General features: G+C 29.6%; 4 protein-coding genes across 7 annotated transcripts in view; 2 read left to right on the forward strand and 2 right to left on the reverse strand.

Moving 5' to 3' along the window:
* Window positions 1-373: 373 nt before the first annotated feature.
* On the reverse strand, window positions 374-21452 carry LOC119601943 (sialin). Of its 3 annotated transcripts, none has more exons than XM_037953227.1 (7): window positions 21336-21452; window positions 11995-12155; window positions 2778-3081; window positions 1948-2061; window positions 1447-1873; window positions 1087-1363; window positions 374-1027 (listed from the first exon to the last, which is right to left on the reverse strand). In XM_037953227.1, the coding sequence occupies exons 2-7, from the start codon at window positions 12060-12062 to the stop codon at window positions 691-693; spliced, it is 1527 nt and encodes a 508-aa protein (XP_037809155.1). In that variant the 5' UTR covers window positions 12063-12155; window positions 21336-21452; the 3' UTR covers window positions 374-690. The 3 variants fall into 3 exon arrangements, with proteins under 3 accessions (XP_037809155.1, XP_037809154.1, XP_037809156.1); XM_037953226.1 differs by lacking the exon at window positions 21336-21452 and adding an exon at window positions 16421-16757; XM_037953228.1 differs by lacking the exon at window positions 21336-21452 and adding an exon at window positions 15393-15411.
* LOC119601944 (dynein regulatory complex subunit 2) lies at window positions 12395-21461 on the forward strand. Of its 2 annotated transcripts, XM_037953231.1 has the most exons (6): window positions 12395-12584; window positions 19377-19531; window positions 19599-19712; window positions 19772-19910; window positions 19973-20595; window positions 20667-21461. In XM_037953231.1, the coding sequence occupies exons 2-6, from the start codon at window positions 19481-19483 to the stop codon at window positions 21081-21083; spliced, it is 1344 nt and encodes a 447-aa protein (XP_037809159.1). In that variant the 5' UTR covers window positions 12395-12584; window positions 19377-19480; the 3' UTR covers window positions 21084-21461. The 2 variants fall into 2 exon arrangements, with proteins under 2 accessions (XP_037809159.1, XP_037809157.1); XM_037953229.1 differs by lacking the exon at window positions 12395-12584 and having other exon boundaries at window positions 19313-19531.
* The window catches only part of LOC119601939 (dentin sialophosphoprotein), a 78605-nt gene continuing 64341 nt past the window's right edge, over window positions 12397-26660 (forward strand). The window contains exon 1 of the mRNA XM_037953208.1: window positions 12397-12584. The gene's annotated coding sequence lies outside the window, so the exon portion shown is untranslated. The remainder of the gene's footprint in view (window positions 12585-26660) is intronic.
* On the reverse strand, window positions 21171-25728 carry LOC119601956. The gene is made up of 3 exons (XM_037953263.1): window positions 25693-25728; window positions 21533-21731; window positions 21171-21469 (listed from the first exon to the last, which is right to left on the reverse strand). The coding sequence occupies exons 1-3, from the start codon at window positions 25726-25728 to the stop codon at window positions 21171-21173; spliced, it is 534 nt and encodes a 177-aa protein (XP_037809191.1).

Genomic DNA, 26660 nt, shown 5'->3' on the forward strand with positions numbered 1-26660 from the left:
TATAAACTACACTTCATTCAAGATTTATTTCAGTTCCAAGATCAATTAAAACAATTCGATATCGGAATTAGTCCTTGGGTTCATTTAAAGCCAAAGGCTCTGAGAGGAAATTCTTTTTAGAATGATCTTTAAAGGGTTATTTAAAATTCTACCTCAATACTAAAATTACACTTAAAATTTTATGGTAAATAAATTTTTAACAAAAAAAAAAATATATATTTTGTTTACCTCTTCCTACACAATTTTTCTCTGCCCATTTAATTGAAATTATTTTTGGTTTTTCACTGCTTTGGCTGTCACATCAACAACCATAATTTTACGATTTGATTATTTCTTTTGATGATTCAAAACATTGCGAATGCAATTTGCAGAATTTTTTCTTTCTTATATTTTTTTTTTAAATTTTATTATATGGCTAAATGATTATTTGCTTTCAAATATTTGTGCACAGTGTATTGACCTCACTAAAGCGCGCAAAGTGTGAAAAACAACAAAAGTGTGTTGAATGAATATTATATTAAGAATTTAAAATAAATTCTAATTTTAATTATATTCTTATAATAAAATATATATAAAATGATTATTTACAATACTTTTTATCTTGTGATATATCGTTTTTTTCTTTTTTGTATATATTACAAAAGGAAATTCTTTCGAAACTTAAAACTATTGGTGTGTGGGTGTTTAAACTTAACTATGATTTTCTTTAACTTCATCTTTGCACTCTAAGGCTTCGTTGACATAACCCTCTGTGACGGTTTTTTGTCTAGTCATTTCGAGTGATTTTTGTTCGGGTGATTTGGCCCATTCTTGTAATTCACCCGAGGCCCACATCCAATAGATAACACAGCCTACTAGATAAATACCAGCAGAAATAAAGAATACAGTCTTCCATTCTTCACTGGTTTGATTTTGTACCAAATAACCGGTCAACATGGGACTAACAATACCGGGTATGGTGGCAAAAGTATTGCCAATGCCCATCAAAACACTAGCATGTTGGGGAGCAATATCCAAGTGGTTAACGCTGTGAATAAAAATAAATTAGTTATATATTCTAATTAATTTAAGAACTAAAAGACTTACGCAAAACCAGACCAGGCAAATGCTCCCAAACCTACAGCTATGGTTATACACACCACGGACCAAGTAGGATCCAATAAATAGGCGGTGAGTACCATGAAAACAGTTTGTGCTAAGAAAGCACCACAATTAAAGTAACGTCTTACTTGTGTGGTGGTCAAATAACCCTTGACTTGCAGCCAATCGGCCAAATAGCCTGAAACACCCAACAAGATACCCATGGTAAGATATGGCACAGCTGATAGGAAACCAGTTTTATCCAAATTAAAGTTTAAGGTATCTGTAAAAGCAAAAAAAAATTAGTATCAAGTTCAAAATTTTTAGGTGGAACCAAACCTAATTTGTATATTTAGTTTAAATTACCTTTAAGGAATGTTGGCAATTGAGTCAATAGAGTATAAAAACCCCAATTTTCTGAAAAGTGTGATACGGCAATGGCATAGAATGGCAACGAAGTAAATATGGCTTTCCAGGGATGTTTGATTCTTTGTTGTCCTGTAATGCCAATTGTTTTCTGTATATAATTACGTTCATCTTCCGAACAGAAACGATCCTTATCGGGTCCCGAACGTACAATAACCAACCACAAGACCAACCAAATACAACCAATAACACCAAATACATAAAATACACTTTCCCAGCCGTAGGCTGAAGCCAAGAGTCCCGACGAAGGCATGGCAATAACAGTACCAGCATAGTTGCCGGCAAAAGCTATGGAAGCCATGCGTGAACGTTCTAGCGGTGGGGACCAACGGGACCATACAGCGTGTATACAGGGGAAGGTAACGCCCTAAAGTGGTTTTAAAAAAGAAAATTGATTTTAAAACGAAAATGTGGCTTTTTAAGTTCCAAGTTTGTACTTACCTCAAAGATACCTTCGATAATGCGCACTGCCAGTAACATTTCCAAACTGTGCTTAGCGGCCATGGGTGTAAATAGTGTTAAAATGGCCGTGGTGCCAATACCAATACCGAAAACCTGGAAACAATGTATATTTTACATTAGAGAGGAAAAAGTAATAAAATGTAGACGAATCATCTCCATAGAGAAGCATTGATTTTTAAATGTGATCCTTCCGAAACATCTATTAAAAAAATTTCAAAAAAATTTCTTTCAGTTTTAAATGGAATTGTAATAGAAAAATATTATGGGTTCTATCATGAACCAAATCCCCAGATTGTTTAATTAAATTGTATCACAATTTCGATAATTATGAAGTTTTGAGTGAATGAACCTAGATATTCTTTAGGGGGATCTTTGTCGATTATGGTTGGACGTATTCAAAATTTTATAGAGCCACAATTTATATCTGATTTTTATTTTATGTGGGCTCCGGTAGTTTAGTGATTAGTGTTCTAGTCTGGTAGACCGGAGGTGGTGGGTTCAATTCCCCCCTGAGGCCTAGGTGTATTTCTTCGGATTTGATGTATATACAGTGATTTTGGATATGTCCCTAATAAGGGTTCCATGGTAAACAATGGACCCATCCACATAACATCTTCATGTCATATAACCTTCAAAATTATGACTTTTAACGAAATAATAAAGTTTACTTGGACACACAGACAAGCGAACATCATCGAATAGACTTCTAAGTTTCTGATATTGAAGTCAGAACCGATTTGTACAAGTCCGTGTGTAAAAAATATCATTAACATTTAACATTTAACTAACATTTAACTATTACATCTTACCAAATTACCACCAATTTTAGCTCCTATAAAACCGCCAATAAACTGGGTCATTATATAACCATAGAAAAAGGAACTTAAAATCAGACCCTTCTGCTTAGGATCCCAAGGGAAATCTTGTTCCCATGATTCGTTGCCATTCTCATCGATCACAGTACGATTCTCTGTCATAGCCACAATGGCCACACTTAAATTGACACGCAAAGAATAGACATTGAAGAAACCAAAGAATGCCAACAAGACCACTATATAACGACGCTTTCGCCAAAATCTCCAACTAAGCGGTTCTGCTTCAACAATTTCGTTTCTGAAAAAAAGAAATATATATATTAACAATCAGAAGGGAATTTTTAGAAAAAGTCTTGTTGAATAACATTAAAAAAAAGATTGCTATTGCACAGTTATTGCACAAAACAAGGTCAACTAATCAAGCGATTCGTACTTCTAAGCTTCTTCGGCTGCTCTAATGCAAAGAGTCATCAGCAATGTAATAAAATAGTAAATTTTGCAATCATTTTTTAACAGCAGTAGTTGCAAGAGTACATCCCCGTTTAAAAAATAACTGCCACTTAAACCAGACTAGCAGCTAACCAACGAAACCGACAGCTTAATCAGTGTTTCTTTTAATCAAACAGCTGGTAAGTCACTTTCGCTTTCACAATACCCACAGCAGCTTGTTGCTGTTTTACAATCGCAGCAGGACAGACAGACAAACGGACTAATATAACAAAAAAAAACACGTTTTTCTATAGATACAACTTAATATATATTTTGTTGTTGTTTTTTTTTCTACTTTTCTGTTTACACTTTTTTGTTGTATTCTCTATTGTTGTTTTTATTGTAGCAAAAATATAAATTTATTGTATATTTAAATTTATTTATAATGATTTGTTTCTCTGTGCTATTATTAATGCTTGAATGAATTTTACTCTCATAGAAAATATTGCATAATATGTGTTTGAATAGAACTGATTCACAGTGGGTTAATGTGAAAAATATTTAAATTCTAAAATATCGATCTTTGGTTAGAAGTTGTACATATTTTTTGCAGTGAAAACTGAAATATTTTCACTTAAAGATCTTCTTATTCCCTAGATTGATCGCTTCGAGCACGAAATATAAAACATTTAATAAGAAATCATTTTTTAGTGTAATAACGATATAGTTAAAGAGAAATCTATCTATATTTATTATAGCCTACACCACTATAGTGGGAAGCTCATAATTATGTATAATATAAATGTATCTCGATGAAAGTTCTCACAACTAAGTTTTATACAAGCCTTGATGACCTTGCCGAATGATCGGACTTTATTTGACCCTAGCCCCCATACAAAGCCCCCTTCAGAAAGTGACTTGAATATCCGCAATTCATTTATTAGCACTGTTATTGCAATGAAATTTAGCACAGACAAATATTATATAAATACAAATCTATATAGTCCATTTTATCGGGATCAGTCCACATTAGCTCCTATCCCCCATATAAAGCCTTTTTTAGAAAATAAGTTTTTCGTCAATAAATTGCTTAAATAAATCGGAATCAAGGTAATATTTAAGATATATGCTTTATTGTGAAAAATAAATCACATTTAATATTCATAACTGGTGTAGGGTATCATTTGGTCGGCCAAGCCCGACTATACTTTCTTACTTGTTAAAAGATTGAACATTTGATCATTAATGAAAGATTTTGAATATGTTGAATATTTTTGTCTATTAAATGCTGACCAATCTATTGAAGATGAAGATCTTTAAGTGAAAATTTACCTTTGAATAAAGATCTACAGCTTTTCAAATGAAATACCGATTTTTAAATATCAATATTTTATTTTATGATCGATATATAATTTAAAGATGGAATTTTTATTTTGAATCTTTCATTAAAAGTTTCTGCTGGCGATTTTCTCTCTAGATAATAAGATAAATGGAACTGCTGTAATTTTGTGATTGATCTGTCAAGATCGGTTTTTTATTTTGAACTTGAGCTTTAGTTTATAGATCGATGTTCGAATAAAAGTACAGTTCTCTCATTTAAAGTTGCATCTGTCGTTACAATATAATTTTTTCATTTAAAGATCAATATTTTATAAAACTATCGAAATTTCATTTAAAGATCAAGATGCAGTTGTAATTTTCAGATCGATTTTTCATTAAAGATCACTTCCTTATTTTGAAAATAAATTTTAAAAAATTAATGTTTCATTTTAGAAGGAAATTTCATTTTAATCAATTTAAAATGATCTTTCATTAAAAGTTTCAACTATCAATTTTTTATTTAAAGATCATAAATATCGATCTTTCACTAAAAAAAAAAACTATTTCTCATTCCGATTAATAGTTAATTCCTTTAAATTATTCATATAAAAATGGAACAGCTGTCATTTTGTGATCTGTCAAGATCGGTTTTTTATTTTGAACTTGAGCTTTAGTTTATAGGTTGGTGTTCGACTTAAAGTTCAGTTCTCTCATTTTTTTTTATTTAAAGATCAATATTTTATAAAAATATCGAAATTTCATTTAAAGATTAAGATGCAATTGTCATTTTCAGATCGATTTTTATTTAAAGATCACTTCCTTATTTTGAAAATAATTTTTTACATATTAATCTTTCATTTTAGTAGCAATATTCATTTAAATCTATTTAAAGATCGGTTTACTAAAAGTTCGATCTTTCATTAAAAGTTTTAGCTGTCGATTTTCTATCTAAAGATCATAAATATCGATCTCTAACTAAAAAAACTATTCTTAATTCCGATTAATAGTTCATTCCTTTAAATTATTCATATAAAAATGGAACATCTGTCATTTTGAGATTGAACTGTCAAGATCGGTTTTTTATTTTGACGTTGAGCTTTAGTTTAAAAATCGTAGGAGCAGCAACTGTCGTTACAATATAATTTTTTAATTTCAATATTAATATTTTATAAAAATATCGAAATGTCATTTTTAGATCGATCGATGCTATTGTCATTTTTAGATCGATTTTTCATTAAATATCACTTTCTTGTTTTGAAAATAAATTTTTATTTGAGAAGGAACTCTCATTTAAATCTTATGTGAATATCGCCATCTATTATTAAGTTTTTTCATTAAAAATTTTTAAAATAAAATTTTTCACTAAAAATTCAAAAATTTTCAAAAAATTACATTTCATAAATTTTTTACTAAAATTCAGTAAAAAATCAAACTTTCGCTCAAAAATAAAACTTCACTAAATTTTAACAAACATTTTCTATAAAACTAAAATTATTTAAAAATTCTCAAAATCGAACATTTTTATTAAAAAATTTTAATTAGGTCAAAAATTCTGAATTGTTAGAAAAATTAAAATTTTCATTAAAAAGTGAAATTATTTAGAGGAACTAACATTATTTTTTGAGTGTAAACAAATTCATTATGCAAAGTTTTTTTTTTTTAGTTTTTGCGTATATTTTTTTGTTTATTTTTATTTGAAAGATTTGAACATACAGGTTGCTGTTTTACTATGTCATGTTAGTGTTGCTATTTATTCGATAATATCTGGTTGCAGAGAATAAAACTAAACTAACTTATATATACAAATGTTTTTAAAAATAAAAGTTTACAATAATTTGCATAAACTCTTTTAGTTTATTGACTTTAACAAAAATTACTTAATATTTCTATAAAATTCTAATTTTTTCTAAATAACCCATATCAAACTCACTTTTTAACATAAAACAAAAGCGTGTTTCTTATGGGGATTAAAGCCGTTTAAGATTCCATAAATAAAATATTTATAAAAAACTGGATTTTAGCCATTAACAATAAAAGTGGCAAATAAAAAAGTTTTTAAGTTTAAAAATAAAATATAGTATATTTTTGTTTAATAAAGTTAAAACATTTGTACTTTATCTGAATGTTAAAAATAATATTGGAATATGTTTGAGTTCCAAGAAACATGTACTTTTTCAGATTTGACTTTAATTTACATTTTTGTCAAAATGAGTTAACTCCAACAAAGTATTTGCAGCCTTCTTTTAAAACTAAGAACTTTTTATTTGAATTTTCAATGAATTTGGGATGAAACTGAATTAAAAAATTTTAATTTATTAGATTGCCAATGTGTTTAACATATTCAAAAGTGATTAACTCCATTTAAATCAATTATTTAACTTATACTACATACACATTTAACAATGAAAGTTATTTTCAGGTGATAGGTAACTGTCAGCTCAACTCAACTCAAGCTCAATAACAACTTATATTTACTACTTTTTTAACTTTTTGTTTCTTTTTAAGAAATACCGGTTTAACTTATTAAATCATTACCGTTTAAGCTCCAAAAAATAAGCAATGATAAATTGTTACATGTATTCAAAATATAATTGGGGTCTTATCGTGTGTTTGATACTATGTTAATTTCAACCCAATCCCACAATAGTTTGAATTTATTAAATTTGAACTTTCGCATTCCTTTAACGTTTAGTTTGGCAATTTCGTCGACATTGAAAACATGTATGCGGTAAAATGTTTTAACATGATTGATAACTTTTTCAATGTTCACGCTTGCAAAATACTAATATAACATCCAAAACATTGGATTGATCAAGCCAAAACAATATTTTTTTCTTGTTCACTCTTATTACCATCAACATTTTTGATCAAATATTTGTCTTAGATTTTATATACAATCTTAAAAATAGCTTAAAAAAGAAATTCCAAAGGAATTTTCTTAAAATACGCAAAAATCAATTTAAAGTAATAACAGCTGGTATTTACCAAAACATAATAAGCAACGATTGATTTATATTTCCTAATCTAATTAGTATAGTATGACATGTTATCACTTGATTTGTCACAATATTTGCACATAATTATTATGCTAAAAAATATATAGTTAAGATCAAATCAAATAAACAAATCAATTGCAGTATAAATTAATGATAATAAACTAAACTCATAAGAATGTGACGTTAATGATTTTGTGTTAATAAACACACTATTTTGTTAGCATACTAATATAATAAATTTTAAATTGTTTAATATAACAATCGCTAATTGTGTCCAACTACTAAGAACAAGTAGTAAACGTTAAAAAAAGTGAATGTTTTAAACCTTAAACAAACACACAAATTTTAAATTGTTTTAAAACTATGCAAAATCACCAGCAGTTGTTCTAAGAACAATAGTTAGGAGTTTTGAATGTTAAAGTGCAGTCACTCAAACAACCAACTAAATATTCAGCCCTATTTAGGAAAACATGTCTTATAGATAGGTAGATAGATAGATAGATAGATAGATAGATAGATAGATAGATAGATAGATAGATAGATAGATAGATAGATAGATAGATAGATAGATAGATAGATAGATAGATAGATAGATAGATAGATAGATAGATAAGATAGATAGATAGATAGATAGATAGATAGATAGATAGATAGATAGATAGATAGATAGATAGATAGATAGATAGATAGATAGATAGATAGATAGATAGATAGATAGATAGATAGATAGATAGATAGATAGATAGATAGATAGATAGATAGATAGGTAGATAGATAGATAGATAGATAGATAGATAGATAGATAGATAGATAGATAGATAGATAGATAGATAGATAGATAGTTTTCCAAGGTTCAATATACACACACAAAATTTGTCTATTTTTGATGAAATTTTCAAGGATGCATCGGATTTTTACTCATACCTCCGTTATTTATGGGCGGATTTTAAATAGGAAACTTCTCGAAAGCATGGACCCCTAAGTTATCTGGGGTCTTCAGAGAATTTATTTCAACAGACAGACGGACATGGCTTCATCGTCTTAGCTATCTATAAGGATCCAGAATATATATACTTGACTTGTAAAAATTACAAACGGAATGACAAACTTATATATACCCTGCTAACGAAGGTGAAGGGTATACAAATTAAATTACAGTATGGGTTATTATAAGTATTCGGTGTAGCTGAAATTTTTTAATCAAATCGTTTGTTAACTGAAACCCCAGTTTCTTAGCTTAATTACAAAAAAATTATTTAAGATTTTAATGGGGTGGTCTAGTTTACTAATTCCAAATTTACCTATTTAAAATTAATTTTTATTTTGATGCTTATCTCTTAAAATATAATTCAGTCAGTGAGAAATGGCATGCGAATATTAAAAGTTGTGAATATGTAAAACAAATAGCACTAAAAAAATTACAAAACAATTTAAAATTATCTAGATTTAACAAAAACAACGGGGAATTTTTACACTTAATTTACAGTGAGTGATAAAACTATAAATTTGTATTATTTAAATAATCCAAAGATTATTATCTACTGTATTTCTTAGTAAATGGGGCGAACATATTTTAGTGGCCCCACTTATTACGTCAATTCTATATTTAATGAACTTTATTTGTTTAGTTTGAAATTGAAATCTCTCTTATCTTTTATATGATTTTAATTTACTACTTTAATTTTGATTAACTAATTTATTGGAGATCTTAAACTGATTAGCATTGTAATCTTGTTTAAAGTGTCAATTGACTAGTTTAAGTAGTAATACTAGTTAGATTAATAATGTTTTTATTAACAAAAAAAAAATGAAATATGTTTGTTTGTCCTTGACAAAGAAATTTTAAATTGATTACTTTAAGATATGATATCTGAATGAATTGTTAAGTTGTAAGTCGTATTTACAACAGTTGTATACATTTATACTATAACGTGTGATCATCTTCTGATAATCTATTTAACAATAGCATAATTTTCTTATATTGTATAAATTTATACAACATACATGCATACAACACCAATTGGACTTTTGTATTTTGTTCATACAACTTATACGATAGTTTGTGAATTGAATAAATAACCGAATATAGTTGTGAATAATTGTAAAACTATGGAGGTGATGCAAATGTATTTCTTTATATTAGTTGAAGGCCGTTTCGTTTGAAAATCTGATTTCCTAGTTCTTGACTGCAGTCTTAAGCTTTTTTTAAATTATTTCTACACCATTTCCTATTTATTTTGTATTTCATGGTTTTAAAATAGTTTTTTTTCGAAAAACGTTAAATTAGAAAAAGCTAATAACAATTTATAAACGTTGAGGGACCTTTTATGGGAAGTAGAGTCAATTGTGGACCGATCCTCATACAATTTGGTAGAAGATTTTAACTCGTAAGAAACTGACTTGTGTCGAATTTCATATCTATACTCTTATTTTTAAGTCAGTAATGAGAACTCAATTTCTGAAATTGAAGGGGGATCTTAAATGGGAGGTAGGGAAAATTATGGTCCGATCTTTATAATATTCGGTGGAGAGATTTTTACTCGTTTGAATCTTACTTATGTCGTATTTTTAAGAAGGTAATGGGCGTTAAAGTAATTTTTTTTAGGAGACCTTATATGGGGGATAGGGTCAATTATGGACCGATCCTCATAACATTTGGTAGAGAGATTTTGACTCATATGAAACTTATGACGAATTTCATCGCAATACTCGCATTTTTAAAACAGTTATGATTGTTAAAACTGGTTTTCGTGGGCCACTCGTATGGGGCTTATGCGAAAACGTGGACCGATATCATCCATTAGTAGTACCAAACAAACCTTTTTGCTCATAATACCTCATAATATTTGGTAGAGAGAATTTGGCACATATGAAACTTACTTATGTGGAATTTCATCGCTGTACTCGCATTTTTAAAATAGTTATGATTGTTAAAACTTGTTTTCGGGGGCCACTTGTATGGGGCTAAGCGAAAACGTAAACCGATATTGTCCATAATTAGTACCAAACAAAGAAAATTACTTATTTGTAAGCCAGTAATATGCGTTAAAGTAATATTTTGTAGAGGACCTTATATGAGGGGTAGGGTCAATAACGAACCGATCCTCATAAAATTTAGTAGAGAGAATTTGGCTCATATGAAACTTATGACGAATTTCATCGCTATAGCAGCATTTTGAAAACAGTTATGATTGTTAAACCTGGTTTTAGGAGGACCACTTTTATGCGAAAACGTGGACCGATATTGTCCATTATTAGTACCAAACAAACCTTTTTGCTCATAAGAAACTTACTTATGTCGTATTTTTAAGCAAGTAATGGTTGTTAAAGTAATTTTTTGAAGGTGACTTTATAAGAGGGATAAGGTCAATTGTGGACCGATTCTTATAAAATTTGGTAGAGAGAATATAGCTCATGTGAATCTTATTTATGTCGAATTTCATTTTTGCTCGTAAGAGACTTACTTATGTCGTATTTCTAAGTCAGTAATGAGCGTTAGAATAATTTTTTGGAGGAGACCTTATACGAGGGGTAGGGTCAATTATTGATCGATCCTCATAACATTTGGTAAAGAGAATTAAGCTCATATGAATCTTATTTATGTATGTGGAATTTCATCGCTGTACTCGCATTTTAAAACAGTCATGATTGTTAAAGCTAGTTTTTGGGGGGCCACTTGTATGGGGGCTATGCGAAAACTTGGATCAATTTTCAATACCAAACAAAACTTCCCTATGGGAAATATTTGTGGAAAATTTAAACTCTCCAGTTTTTTTTTCGTTCGGACTCTATCGTGCTTTGAGCATACAGACAGACGAACGGACAGACGGATGGACAGACAGATGGACATGGCTAGATCGTCTCAGAATTTAATAAGGACCCATCTTTTTTGATGCTGGATATACAAGTTACGACATACTACGATACAACAACAGCAATTGTGAATTGGACAAATATGTATGTATATGTATGCAAAAATTATATTGTTGTTGTTTTTATGACTATTGTAATATTTGATAACATACAACGCTTAGTATACAACAACGATTGTGAATTGTACAAATATGTTGATATTTTTAGCGTTTTTATTTTAATTGGAATACAAAACTTCATGGAATATTTCCGAATTTCCAAACTGGTTTTGAGAGTATTGCTACTTTTGAAATAAAATTGTATTGCAAATGGTGTAGCGTGGCTAGTGAATGGATTATGAGTAATATGATGAAGTCTTGTTTAAGTACCTATAAAAACCTCAAAGAAAAATAATGCAAATAACTAGAACAACTTGTAAGTGTATATGCAATTGTTCATTGTATGCAAGTGTAGCAGAATTGCAAATATTTGTATAATTGCGCAATTTACCGACACACCTTTAATTGAAATTACTTATTAACCGAAAAAAGAAAACGGAACTTTATTTAAATAAAAAACGTTTAAAATTATCTTATTTTATTTTATAAACTTACGGATCATATGTTGATGATTCCAATTGATGATGATTATCTTTTCCATTCTTTGCAGGTTCTTCGTTCATGATTTCCTCTTTTTAGTTATTACAAATCGGCTTGTTAAAAAGTTTCCTCCATAAATTTTACACTTAAAAGTTTAGACGGCGGCGGTTTGATTTCTGTAAATATTTATTATGAAAATAAGGTAAATATTATTTATTTATAAACAAACACGCTATGATCATTAAATTATTATAACTATTAAAATGAGTTTTAACTGTTGCAAAACCTTCGCTATAAAAATATTTCATTTTAATATTTTAGAACTTTTATTTTCAAATTGGCACGCAATTCATCTACTTATTTGCCATTTAATATTTATTTAACTAATTTACAATAATTTGCTTAAAATATCAGCTGTGTTACGTTGCATTTTTATAAGGTCTTTCCCTAACGTGTTGGTTTAATGATATTCGTTACGGGACTTTATTAGGGAAATATGAAATGCATCACCACACGTTAGCGTTGGAGTTATTTGTCAACAGCCGAAAATAAGAAAAACAAACAACAAGCTACAACTTCATTTAAAAAAACACTTAACTAAACAGGTAAGTACTTGAGCTATTAAATATTGTTTTTCATTATTACTTAAATGTATTGCATTCCTACTTATACATACACACTTACGGACATACAAGTATGTACCTTAAAGTTTTTTAATTAATTTTATATATTATGCACAATATTTTTGCTTTCACGTGCTTGTATTGAGAGGAAACGTATCGAAATGTTTTCTTTTATAAAAAAACAAGTTTTGTTTGTTAAAGTTTGTTTTTTTTTTTTAATTATTTTTAATATGTCACTCAAATTACGTGCGTATTTAGTTAATTATCAATTGTTTTTATTTGATAATTTAGCAATGACCGATTCCAAAGTTGATATTTGGTCTGAAAATCAATCAATAAATGCACTGAAGAAGTTGTTTCAAGTGCAGTTATCGTTTAAACGAGTTATTTGGTATTTTTAAATCTATTAGAATGTCTGGTTTCTAGATTAGCCGTTTCATTCATAATTGCTTTACTGCGATAAAGTAAATACAATGGCTATAATATAACAAAAAAGTAAAGCACACTTTTCTAATTAGAAACGTAATTTAAATTACAAAAATGTAACAGTATTCTTTTACGAGCTCTACCGATCTCTCTTACAATGAAAATTCACATTCGCATAGTAAAGATAGGGAGAGAGTAACTTTGGTAACAATAATATATATGGACTTATGAATTGATAATAAGAGCTTAGTTTTGAAAAATTTTAATTAGTATAAGAGATACGTGGATCTAATATTGAGCGCAAATAGATTGGAAATGCTTTAGCTCTGAAATATATAAATTAGATCAGATCGGATTGCCTTAAGCAGTACTTCCCGATTTTGAACTTTTCTAAAGCAATTTAGTTGTCCACAGAAATATGAGTTTTCTTATGAATCTCGCAAGCTTATTGGTCGCAGATCCATAAAAGAATTTACTCCTGGTCCTTATTAGATTCTTAGACGATCTGGATGGGTCAGTCCGTTCTCCTAACCGTCTGTCTGTTGAAAGCACAATAGAGCATGTGAGTGCTAGGATAATAAAGTTTTGTGAAAAGCGGACTTTATTTGACCCCTAACTCTATGTAATGTTCCTTTAAGCAAGAATTTATAGTTGGGCATGGCCGACCATATGATAAAAATGTTGATTATTTTTTAGATAATAAAAAAGTTATTTAATATTTACCATAATTCAGAAATATTTTAACAATTTGCTGACAAGAAAGGGATTTGGGGGCAGGGAGTTCATATCACAGTCGTTATAAATTTTGATAGAGCGATTAAAGTTATTTATGCAGAATATTATCGTGATGTTAGCGTTTATAACCGTATTTTGAAGAGCACTTTGTATGGGAGATATGGTAAATTGAGGAACGATCATAACTCAAATCAGCAGTATCATTAAAACGTTTATAAAACTAAGTTTTGCCGATTTTTGAAGAGATACAAGAACATTTAACATATTTATGAGCTCAAAAGTCCTATTCGGGGGTACGGTTGTATGGGGGCGAAATAATGGACAGATTGGAACCATTTTCAATAGGCTTCGTCCAAAAGAAGAGTATGTGCCAAATTTCATCAAATTATTTTGAAAATGCGACCTGTAGCGTGCGCACATGGTTAACATGGACACACAGACGGATGGACGGACATAACTAATTAAAGTGATTTTGGACTCATTGGTGGGTGGGTGTAGGTAGTTTTGACTGTGTTTTGACGCATAATACCCTCCCAACTATAGTGTTGTAGGATATAATTATCTTAACGTTGATACAAGTATAATGCTGAAATTTCCCACTAAGTTTTATATGAATAAAGTTCGCTCAGCCAAAATATATGAGAATCAGTCCTGCCCCCATATACCCCTTTTACAGAAAATTAGTTTATTTACTAAAAACGAATTAAATTTCTATAGAGTTCGGTCCATAGAGCAAGGGATAGTTAGAGTGATGAGGTTTTGCAGACTTTATTTGACACTAGCCCCTATATAATGACAATATTGACATAATTGTCCCTTCCAACTTGTATGAGGATCGTACCTACCCCCTATATCATAATTTTTACAGCAGTATATATATCATAATTTTTAAATCAGTTTAACGTCATTAAGATAAAATTCGACAAAAACGTTTTGTTCTAAAAAATTTAATTTTCTTTAAAATTCTATAGAATTTGGTCCATAACTGGCCCTAGTTCTTTTACAGGAGCAGACTACATAAGTTAGCCTATTTGTAGGGCGTAAGAAACAGACATAAAACAAGTTCCTTGGCAGGTTCTTTCAAGGTCGTTCAAAGTTGCAGTTTATATGAAGACAACTACACCTTTAGCTCGATAATATGCTGAATAAATTTAAATGAAATTTGTGTATATTTTTACATAAAAGTACCGGTTACAAAATTGAATTGAATTGAACTAAGAAGAAGCATAACACAAATAAATAAAGGGGACCTGTCAAGATCATCACTATGTTATTGAGAATTTTTGGCAGATTTTATAACTTGTCTAAAGATCTGTTAAATTTCTTAATATTTATACTAAATTGGAATCGCTATGGGAAATTTTCACATTTTAACAATGAGGAGGTTATAAAGATGTTATAGGTATAGGATCAATTGAGCCCTTTTATAAATTCTTAACAAATGTCTCTCTAATATTCCCAAATTCAGGTTTTAATCCAAAATGAGAATATAACTTTGATTAGCTGTGGTTATTAATAGTATTAAAATTTAAAACAAAGCTGAGCACTATTACAACCGATATTTCAAACCGTTATATTTTTATTTATTTTCTTGTTAAATAGTTAAACAATTTCAATCAATATACATACTTGAGTAAGTTAGCAGTAATTTCGTTTAAAATATTTGAAAAGCTCACGTCCAAATCCAACAGGTATGCGAGCTTAACGAGATGAAAACTTAGATTAAATCTCAAGTTAAGTTTGGATTGACAGACCACACTAAATCAAACTATAAAACTACACTAAACGCGTAAACTTATCTTACTCCACGTACTATATAATAGATATTAATTGAATCTATGCGTGAAATTAAAACCACAAAAATCAAAATTATTTATTTGCAGAGGAATTTTTTCGCGCAAACTTTTTAACACACAACGGAAGAACTCAATAAAAGTAAACTTTATGACAGGGCTAATAAACCAAAGTAATAAATGAAAGTTGTATTTATATGGCAAAAAAATTTTTGACTGCAAACACAAATATAGTTGTTAATTATCTAAATACTTAAAAATGTCCATATTAAATAATTTCTTTAAGTACTTATTTAACTAATCGTAAAAGAATATAAATTTATTATGTTTGTTTTTTTCAAATTTTATAATCTTTTGAGTGCAATTTGGAGAAATGTCGAAATTTTGAAAAGTTTCTTAAAAGAAAACACAAATATGTACTAATAAAATCTAATACCAGCGTAATTAGCAATGAAAACAAATCTAAATCTCGTTTTATACTTTTTTTTTGAATATTTCCTCATGTGCCAATTAACAAACAACAAAAATTGTTATCTTTATGTCACATAATAGTAATTCTGTTGTATCTTTATTTGTATGAGAATTAATCAGTGTTTTTTTTTTGTTGTTGTTGTATTTCATTTTATACTTCTTAGTTAATAAGTATTTTATTGGCAATTAACTAATATAAATATTTTTTTGTATTGTGTAGAAAGTACAATGGCAACAACAACAATAGCACAATGTTAATTATAGTTGAATTAGATTTAATTTTTTTTGAAAATCATGGAATTTGACATAATTGTATGTATTTCTGCCAGTCAGTGTTATTTAAGCAAATTTAACAAAATTTTTTTAAGGGGCAATACAATTTTTAATATTTACCTGCTGCTTAATTTCAAGTTCCTTGAAATACTTTAATAAATACACTTTTCTATCGAACTTTCTCACTAGAAATATATTGTTTTCTATTTTATTTTCTTTTATAACTTGTTGTAGTTTCTAATAAACCAGTAATTTTTTTTATTGTTTTCCTTTTTGGCAATATCGAGTTTGAAACTGTATTTATGTTTTATTTATTGTTGGTTGTTTTTTTTTTTTGTTATTAATTTTTGCAGCTTGTAACACTTGAAAACCGTCTAAAGCTTTTGAGTCTCTGCAAACGACTAAAACCCCAAATGTCTGTTACTCCACGAATACGGTTTGAAAACAAATCCAGTCAGTAACTACTACTCATACGACTGGCAGCAAAATAACTGCTTTAACGGCAGCATTATTGTTTATGATCGTTTGTTATTTTTTGTTTTATTCAAACACCCTCTTCTTGCTCACGCTTTGCTCACAATTCATGTTTATTGGGTTACTTACTTGTGGTATTCGATTTCTCAGTATGCGCGTTACTAATTGATTAGAATGGGAACCACACAACTACTGACGAAAAATAGTCTGAATTTCTGTGCAATTCCTCAAATTTGTGCTATGGCTAGGGAAAAGATTACTCACAAAAATCTATTACAGCGACTGGTTCTTTGGTACATTGAAATGTCTCATGAAGTAGGCGATCCAAATTCAGGCATCTAAAGTATAGTCTATAGTCTAGTCTATAGTCTAGTCTATAGTCTAGCCTATAGTCTACTCTATAGTCTAGTCTATAGTCTACTCTATAGTCTAGTCTATAGTCTAGTCTATAGTCTAGTCTATAGTCTAGTCTATAGTCTAGTCTATAGTCTAGTCTATAGTCTAGTCTATAGTCTAGTCTATAGTCTAGTCTATAGTCTAGTCTATAGTCTAGTCTATAGTCTAGTCTATAGTCTAGTCTATAGTCTAGTCTATAGTCTAGTCTATAGTCTAGTCTATAGTCTAGTCTATAGTCTAGTCTATAGTCTAGTCTATAGTCTAGTCTATAGTCTAGTCTATAGTCTAGTCTATAGTCTAGTCTATAGTCTAGTCTATAGTCTAGTCTATAGTCTAGTCTATAGTCTAGTCTATAGTCTAGTCTATAGTCTAGTCTATAGTCTAGTCTATAGTCTAGTCTATAGTCTAGTCTATAGTCTAGTCTATAGTCTAGTCTATAGTCTAGTCTATAGTCTAGTCTATAGTCTAGTCTATAGTCTAGTCTATAGTCTAGTCTATAGTCTAGTCTATAGTCTAGTCTATAGTCTAGTCTATAGTCTAGTCTATAGTCTAGTCTATAGTCTAGTCTATAGTCTAGTCTATAGTCTAGTCTATAGTCTAGTCTATAGTCTAGTCTATAGTCTAGTCTATAGTCTAGTCTATAGTCTAGTCTATAGTCTAGTCTATAGTCTAGTCTATAGTCTAGTCTATAGTCTAGTCTATAATCTAGTCTAGTCTAGTCTATAGTCTAGTCTGTAATCTTGTTTTTAGTCTAGTCCTTAGTCATGTCCACCCAAAATGCGAAGGACATAACTTAGTCGACTCAAATTTTACTACCAGTCGCTTGCAGTCTTAATTGTAATCAAACAATTAATCCAATCGCTGTAAAACTACTAAAAACTGTCGGCTTGATTTCTTTATCTTGTAAAAATGGAAAAAAAATGTTTTGCAAAATTTGTTTTCGTTGCTAAAAAACATTTTAAACTAAAAAATACTACAAAATACAGTTTATCTGAGAGGTAATAACAAAATTATAATCGCAATATGTTTTTGTCGATTAAGACATTTGATAATCTAGATGACATCTATAAATTAAGCTGATAAGTAGTTGGTTGGTGCTAAAACTTTAAGTACTTTTTTTTATTTCATTAATTAATGTTAGGAATTTTTTTCATTTAGTTTCAAAACATATCTTTTAAGTAGTAAACTCTTCAAATATAATTGTAATAAACAATAATTTGTTTATAGAAACAATGTGATATATGGCTATAATTTATGGGAGCGGGGGGGACTATAGCACAGCTAGAAAGTAACTGAAATTTTTTTTGAATTCTTTAAAATGATAGGCATAAAAAGAGTTATTAAACCTTTCAGAGAGTATTTAAGATTGATATTTATTTCTACAGCTGTCATGGTAACAGTCATAACACTAGTTAGTACTTTGACTAGTTCTTTGGGAAATGTTTTTTAAATATATTTTTAAGTATAGTTGATATCGGGGACAAAAGAGATTCTTTTAAGAACATTACTTTAACGCTCATAATTGGATTAAGAATATCAGTATAGCGATGATATTTAACATGGAGTCGAACCAGAGAACCACATAATCTGGTACCACTGTAAACACTAGCCCGCAGGTCAGAGTTTCGGGCTTTGTCTTGTCTCGGTTATTCGAGAGGTCCCTTCGGTACGCGGTGACTGTGGTATAAAATCGAATTCGCAGGAAGAGAATGTCGGTTAAAAGACTGATGCACGGTAAAGTCTATAATTCTGGAAAAGTTCGGCGCTGTTGCCGAGACAACAGATACCCCGCACGCGTTGGAAATTAGTTGGTGTTAGTGTATATGATACGGGATGAATGTACGTAAAGCACTTCCGCTTCTACTCTAACTCTACTCCAACAGTACTTTGATTCGAAATTTGTTACCGATCCAATATTTTTTATTTTTTGTCACATAATCTAAAAACTGCTAGTAAATGTTTAATGGCGGTCCAATAGATCAGCTGGTAGAGAATTACATACTTTTAACTCGAAATCTTATTTACAAATCGATTTATAAAAACCTGGTTCAACAAAAAACGATTGCGCTTCACTATTTTCTCTAAAAGAGAAGAAAACGATAACTAATTTAATTTTTAATCAAAAAAGAAATTTATTTTCTATTTAACAATTTCAAACATTCCTCAAAACCCCATATAATTCTTTAATATAACAAAATGGCCACAGCTATAACTACCACAGAACCAGCAGATAACCTGTATGCCGAATATTTAGAAGAAGAAACGCCTAAAGAGCAACCAAAAAAGAAAAAATTGACCAAAGCCGAACAAATGGAACTTAAACAAAAAGAAGAAATGGAATTTAAAAAATTGGAATTAAGAGTAAGTTTTTCAACTCCCTTATGAGCACTTCCATAAAATATTATAATATTTTTAACGAATTTCCAAGGATCTTATGAATAGAGAATTTGAAATGTCTAAGAAAACCGCAAAAAAATATCATAAACATTGGGAAAATATGTGCCGGGAAGTTAAATTAAAAGAAATGAAACAGGAATTAGAGGTATGTGGTTTTGGGGCTCTGAATAAGAAGTTGAATATAATTCTTTTAAATATAATTAGGATTGGGAAAAGAAAGTTAATCGTGTTATGCAGCAAAAAGATGAAAAAATTCAACTTATTTTAGATGAAATCTCTATAACAAAAGAAATGCATAAAAATAACTTTTCCTGTCAACTAGAGATTATGGATTATTTAAAGGGTGTGTTATAATTTTTTTCAAATATGGGTAATTTTATGTTTTACCAACTATTTTCTACATAGATGCTTTAAAAACTTTCCAAGAAACTTCCCGCCTTTTGTATGAACAACAAGCCTCAGAAATCTTGCATGATTTTTACGACGAAGTTGCTGCAGCAAAAGAAATCGAAAATTCTATCAAATTAAATTGTGAAAGTGTAGTTCATGCTACTGATCTTTTAGCTGAGCAGGAACTATTAAGCGATTATAATATATTCCTAGACAAACGTGATGATCGTGTTAATACCGAAATTGAAAAACGTTATCGTTTACGTGATGCTGTCACTAAACGAATGAAAGATCTACGCAAACAATTAATAGAATTTCTCGATTCACTAAGAAATGTTTCTTTGGATGTTCACAAATATGAAAGAGTTAATACTTTAATGGAACGTCAAAGGAATTTTGTTACGGAATCGAATAAACTTAATGAAGTAGAGCAGCATGGTTCTCGTGTTTACAGCGATCTGCAGCATGATTTGTTGCAAGTAGAGGCCGATGCTAAGCGCAAGATCAATGATCTAAAATTAGAACATGCTTATTTTATGCAAATACGTAAAAATATTGAAAATGAAATTAAGCTTGATCGGGAACAGACCCACGAGAAGCTAAAGATAATGAGTAGTGAAAGTTTTAAGGTGCTTAAAGTAAGTTTTTGATTACAGGATCACAATGATGTAAAAACAGATCATGTTGCTATACAGAACTATTGTTTTAGAAATTTCAAAAACTACATAAACATGGTGAACTGTTATTGTCTCTGGCGGCCAATTGTAGAAAATTTCAAACAGAATCAGAAAAGGTAGTAGCTTGGGGTGATTTTCAAGAACCCTTAAATGATGATGACGACCGCGATAAGGAACCTTTTGAATTGGAAATTCTAAATCTTAAAGATCATGTAGATATGACAGAAGCCGAATTAAAAAATAATATAGAATTAATGAAGAATTTTTGGCGTCGTCAAGCCTTGGCTGAAGCTCAAATTGTACTACTTGAAGAACAGAAACAGCAGTTGCTAAAGGAAAATCAAACTTATATTGAGACTATCAAACGCTTAAGCAAGGCCGATAATGTGGAAGATCTTAAGGAAACTTTGAAAATTCAAAGCGTTTTAAACAAGGAATCATTTTTTTAGATGTAATGGATTTGGATGGATTTTCTTATTTGACTTGGTTTTCATTTTATTAAAATTCTTTGAACTTTGTACTTGAAATTTATTTTATTATTGCCTTCCTTTGGGATCGTAATTTAGCACATCAAACGTCAAAATCTTATAAAAAGACACCGACCAATCTCGATCGTTAGTGTCATTTAAATTTGGTGTGTAATCACGACGAAAACGTATAAATATTTCGGCAAAAACTATACGATGCGGCACTGCCAATACCTCGTAAGGAGTTTTAAGATCCGTATCCAGTTTTCTTAAAATCTCATTGATTTCTACTGCCTCTTCAGCTGAATCAAAATCTTTTGTATTCCGCAATCCCACAAACAACATATCGATGAAACAATATCTGCGACCTATAAATAAAAATAGACTTTTTTTTAATAAAAGTATAATTTTAAATAAAATTTTTACTTTACCATAATTATGCTTTGTGGTCACTTTCATGGGTATAGCTCTACGTAAATGTTCCGTCTTGAATCGCACCAATTTTAGACGTGTATCATTACGTGATAATATCATGTCTTCAGTTATTTGCTGATAACCTATGGGTGTGGTAAACTCTCTGACCTTAAGGGTATTTTGATCACGTATTATGTTTGTTAGGACCACTGCAGCCTAGAGAATGTCAACAGAAAAATTTAACAGATTTTTTTTATATAATTAACATAAGTGTGTTGAGTAAATTAGTATGTTGTTGAAATTTAAGTCTAAAATCACCAATACAGGTTGTTGTCTTTGCTAAGGCATTGTTTTTTTTAAGTAAATCTTCAAACCTTTGATTTCTGTTGTACACTATTGTGAATTATAGTTAGTGTTGCCAGAAAAATTTTGATTCATATAACCCCTCGCTTCACCATCGTGAGAATATATAGTTTTCCGACCCTATAAAGTATATACATATATCCTTATAGATGTTGAAATCTATTTTACAAAGACCCTAGATATCTTCTGGGAGATATCTTTTGGATCTAAATCTTCAATAATTCTGTGATACATGCTTTCGAGAAGTATCCTATTTAAAATCGAAATCATGTCTCAAGGCAGATACAAGATTTCAATCTTGCAGCTAACAGGGACTAAAGAAAAATTATTCTTAACATTCATTAGACAGGCAGGCAAACTTCACTAAACTGATAGCAGTGAAAGGTAAAAAATATTATGAATTCACCCACATCTAGTAATGCTGCATTTTATATCGATTTCAAAATTTTATTTTTATGGAAGAAAATTTCGACGTGAAAAACCGAAACATTTTTTTTAAATGGAAATCTTAATTACAATTTTAATTTATAGTGAAAATTTGAATTTTTGTAAAATTTTAAGTTTTTAGAGAAATTTTAAGTTTTTAGTGAAAATTTAAATTTTTAGTGAAAATTTGAATTTTTAGTGAAAATTTGAATTTTTAGTGAAAATTTGAATTTTTAGTGAAAATTTTAATTTTTAGTGAAAATTTTAATTTTTAGTGAAAATTTGAATTTTTAGTGAAAATTTGAATTTTTAGTGAAAATTTGAATTTTTAGTGAAAATTTGAATTTTTAGTGAAAATGTGAAATTTTAGTGAAAATTTGAATTTTTGGAGAAATTTAGATTTTTTTTAGTGAATTTTCACTTTTTAGTGAAAATTCGAATTTTTAGTGAAAATATGAATTTTTAGTAAAAATTTCGATTTTAATGAAATGTTGAAAACTTTTAAAGAAAATTTAGTTTTTAGGGAAAAATTTAAGATGAAATTCAGTGAAAGATTCCGATTTTTTGTGAAAATTTTAGTTTTAGTGAAAGATTCAATGTTTTGTGAAAATATTGATTTCTTGTGATTTATACCTTACACCACTTTAGTGGGGAGGGTATATTGAATTTGTGCCGATGTTTGTAACACATAATAATTGAACCTACATCCACCTTAAAGTATACCAATCGGCTTAGAACCAATTTCTAAATCGATATATTTATGTCCGTCCATCTGTCCGTCGGTATCTCTGTCCTCCAATGAAAACCTTTTAATCAAACTACAAATCGCAGTTTTAAAAATAATTAAGATTGGTCCATTATTTTACATAGCCCCCATACAACTGAACCCCCGAATAGGGATTTTGACCTCATAATTATGTTTAATATACTTATATCTCTACAAAAAGCGAACAAATTCAGTATAAATCTATTTTATGTAGACGTAGATTCGTCCACCAAATATTATGGGGATCGGTCAACATTTTCTCCCAATAAAGCCTATTTTAGAAAATTAGTTTTTCATTAATAGATTGATACAATATAACTTCTGGACACATAAAACTATTTTCCCAAAATTTTATTACGGTTGCTGTCACGGTAACTTATTTGTGACTTTTTAAATTGTATTCCGAGGAGAATATTTCTTCAAGTTCATTGTCCCTTTCGTGTTTCAACAGACATACGGATGGACGAAAGGACATTTTTATAAAGACACGCGCAATTAACTGCCTATATTTTTTGGACCATATTTGTCTTCATTGAAGAAATAGCTATCTGAACTCCGTTGGACAAGTTTTGCTGGGACCAATAGGTGAAAAGTTACACGCATTTGAACAAAACCCTGTATGACCAAAATACATTTGACCCACTCTAAGTCCGGCAGTTCTGGACCGATAGCGCTGAAAAATTGAGTCTGGCCCACTATCCAATAGTACTAGCATTGGTGCAAATTTCGTCAAAATCGATTTTTTGAGTTGGTTCACTTGATATGAAATTGTTCATATAAACCACTAGCAGACCTCTAGTATTAAAACTATCGCTTCTACAAGTAAGAAAATAAGCGCTGAAGCAAATTGAGAGCAAACCTTAGTGTTCCCAAATTCCTTAATATTATCTTGGAAAGAAACCCAAATTAGTATCTAGATATCTCAGTCCATTTCATAATCAAAAAACACAATATAATCACTTATCAAAACCTTACCTGTTTTGAACCCCTTATAAATTCCGATTCCACAAAATCTGAATCCCAAAATAAGCGAAACTTAAATAAATTTAACTTAGTCCACAAATATCTCCAAGGATTATGTAAATATATTAATTTTGGTATAATTTTACGATTTTCATAATTAAATTCCATTTGACGTTTCCAATTGTGGTTATAACGCCGGCGCGTCATACATGGATATCGCCTCCAATAATTTGTGATTAATTTTGTTGCATTGTTATTAAACGAAAATATATTAGATAATTTACATAGAAATTTTGTTAACATTTTTGGATTTTTTTTAAGATTTTGTTTTTTTGTTTTGTTTCTTTTTTTTTTTTTTTGTTATGTTTAGAAAATTATAAAATGCCAAAAGTTCAACTTTCTTTTCAAAAATAAAAATCTATCTTTTTTGTATTTCTCTTTGCATTTTTTTTTTTTTTTTTTTTTTTTTGAAAAATTATCAAGCAACAACAACACCCACATAATTTCAGTATTTTGAAATATTGTTTTCATTAAATGTTGTATTGAATAGTGTCATATTTGTGGTTAGTAGTTAGTTTATATTTGAAAAGAAACATAAGATAGCTAAAGGGGCTGTTAAATAAAATGTAAATTAATAAATATATGCTATAATATTTTCTCTTATATTTTAGTATAAAAGTAGTGTAAAATACTTTAAAAATAAACCATAAAAAGTCTACCAGAAAGAACATTTCCTTGTGTTCTTTTTTCTTCCAACAAAGACCACCTAAACTGCCTGTTGAAATGTATGAAATTTAAATAAAATTCCCATTTGCCTATGAAAAGCAAATTTCTTTGTCCGATTTGATAATGTTTTTGTGTCTGTTTTTTCAGATTTTTCTTTAATTTTTTTTATAAATGTTTTTTGTTTTTTTTTTTGTATTTTTTTGAATCGTGAGTCATGAATAGCCTTGGAGAGTTATGTTTTAAAACGCCATTTCGCGCTTAATAACTAGTTAATGATGATCTTTTATCTGTATTATAGTAGTGTAGTTATACTTCATATAGTTTGCTTCAAGATGTGGCATATTTGTATGTATCGGCATAATATGCAACAACAACAGCAACAACAACAAACACATGCTTACACTCATATAATATTAATATTATTATATAGTAGTTTCTTGTACTGACTGTGTGAAGAACTCTCTGTGTGTTATTTAAAAATTCAAACGAAACAAGTTTTAGTTTTTATTGGTCAAATGTGGTGGTTTTGTTGCTTAAGCATGGCCAGGATCCTTTTGGCAGTCAGCGTACAACATTGGCGCACTGATTAGCTGTAAGAACACTCTATATGCCACAAACAACAAACTTATAAAAGCGACGACTTGTTTTTTTGTTTTTATTTTTGTAACTTTTTTTTGTTTGTTTCTTGGTTTATTTTGTTTGTTGCACACACAAAGAAATGGCAACATAAAATTGAAGAAAAAAAAAGAAAAATATCAAAAATCCAGTTTAGACCAGACGCGTGAGTTTTTTTTTTTAATTCGAGTCCAAAAATAACACAAATTTTCATACCCTATATTACAATTTTAAATGTATTGTATTGCATGGCTGGCATGTCATGGTGTATGGGTATGAAACTGAAGATTTTATTTATACACACATCCATACACTTACCATACGTATATTGTCCGATAGAAGGAAGAGTGTCATAACCTGGTATTTATTTATACACCAATATGGAACTTAATTTCTTAAATTAAAAAAACTAAGTTCAACGGCCAAATCTTTTTTATCTCGAAATTGTGTAAATATTTGAAGAAATAAACATTTGGCGCAAAAGTTTATTTGACCTTACCAGACATTTGTAGGAGCAAATAAAGTATGTTCTATGGACTATTCTATAGACTAGTCTATGGACTATTCTATAGACTAGTCTATGGACTATTCTATAGACTAGTCTATGGACTATTCTATAGACTAGTCTATGGACTATTCTATAGACTAGTCTATGGACTATTCTATAGACTAGTCTATGGACTATTCTATAGACTAGTCTATGGACTATTCTATAGACTAGTCTACGGACTATTCTATAGACTAGTCTACGGACTATTCTATAGACTATTCTATAACTAGTCTATGGACTATTCTATGGACTAGCCTATGGACTATTCTAAAGACTAGTCTATGGACTATTCTATGGACTAGTCTATGGACTATTCTATGGACTAGTCTATGGACTATTCTATGGACTAGTCTATGGGCTATTCTAAGGACTAGTCTATGGACTATTCTATAGACTAGTTCATGGACTATTCTATAGACTAGTCTGTGGACTATTCTATAGACTAGTGTATGGACTATTCTATAGACTAGTGTATGGACTATTCTATAGACTAGTCTATGGACTATTCTATAGACTAGTCTATGGACTATTCTATAGACTAGTCTATGGACTATTCTATAGACTAGTCTATGGACTATTCTATAGACTAGTCTATGGACTATTCTATAGACTAGTCTATGGACTCTTCTATAGACTAGTCTATGAGCTATTCTATAGACTAGTCTATGGACTCCTCTATAGACTAGTCTATGGGCTATTCTATAGACTAGTCTATGGGCTATTCTATAGACTAGTC

This window comes from Lucilia sericata, unplaced genomic scaffold (assembly GCF_015586225.1).
Source record: "Lucilia sericata isolate MDLA Ls3-8-SP2 unplaced genomic scaffold, ASM1558622v1 Contig000201F_arrow, whole genome shotgun sequence".
Lineage (NCBI taxonomy): Eukaryota > Metazoa > Arthropoda > Insecta > Diptera > Calliphoridae > Lucilia > Lucilia sericata.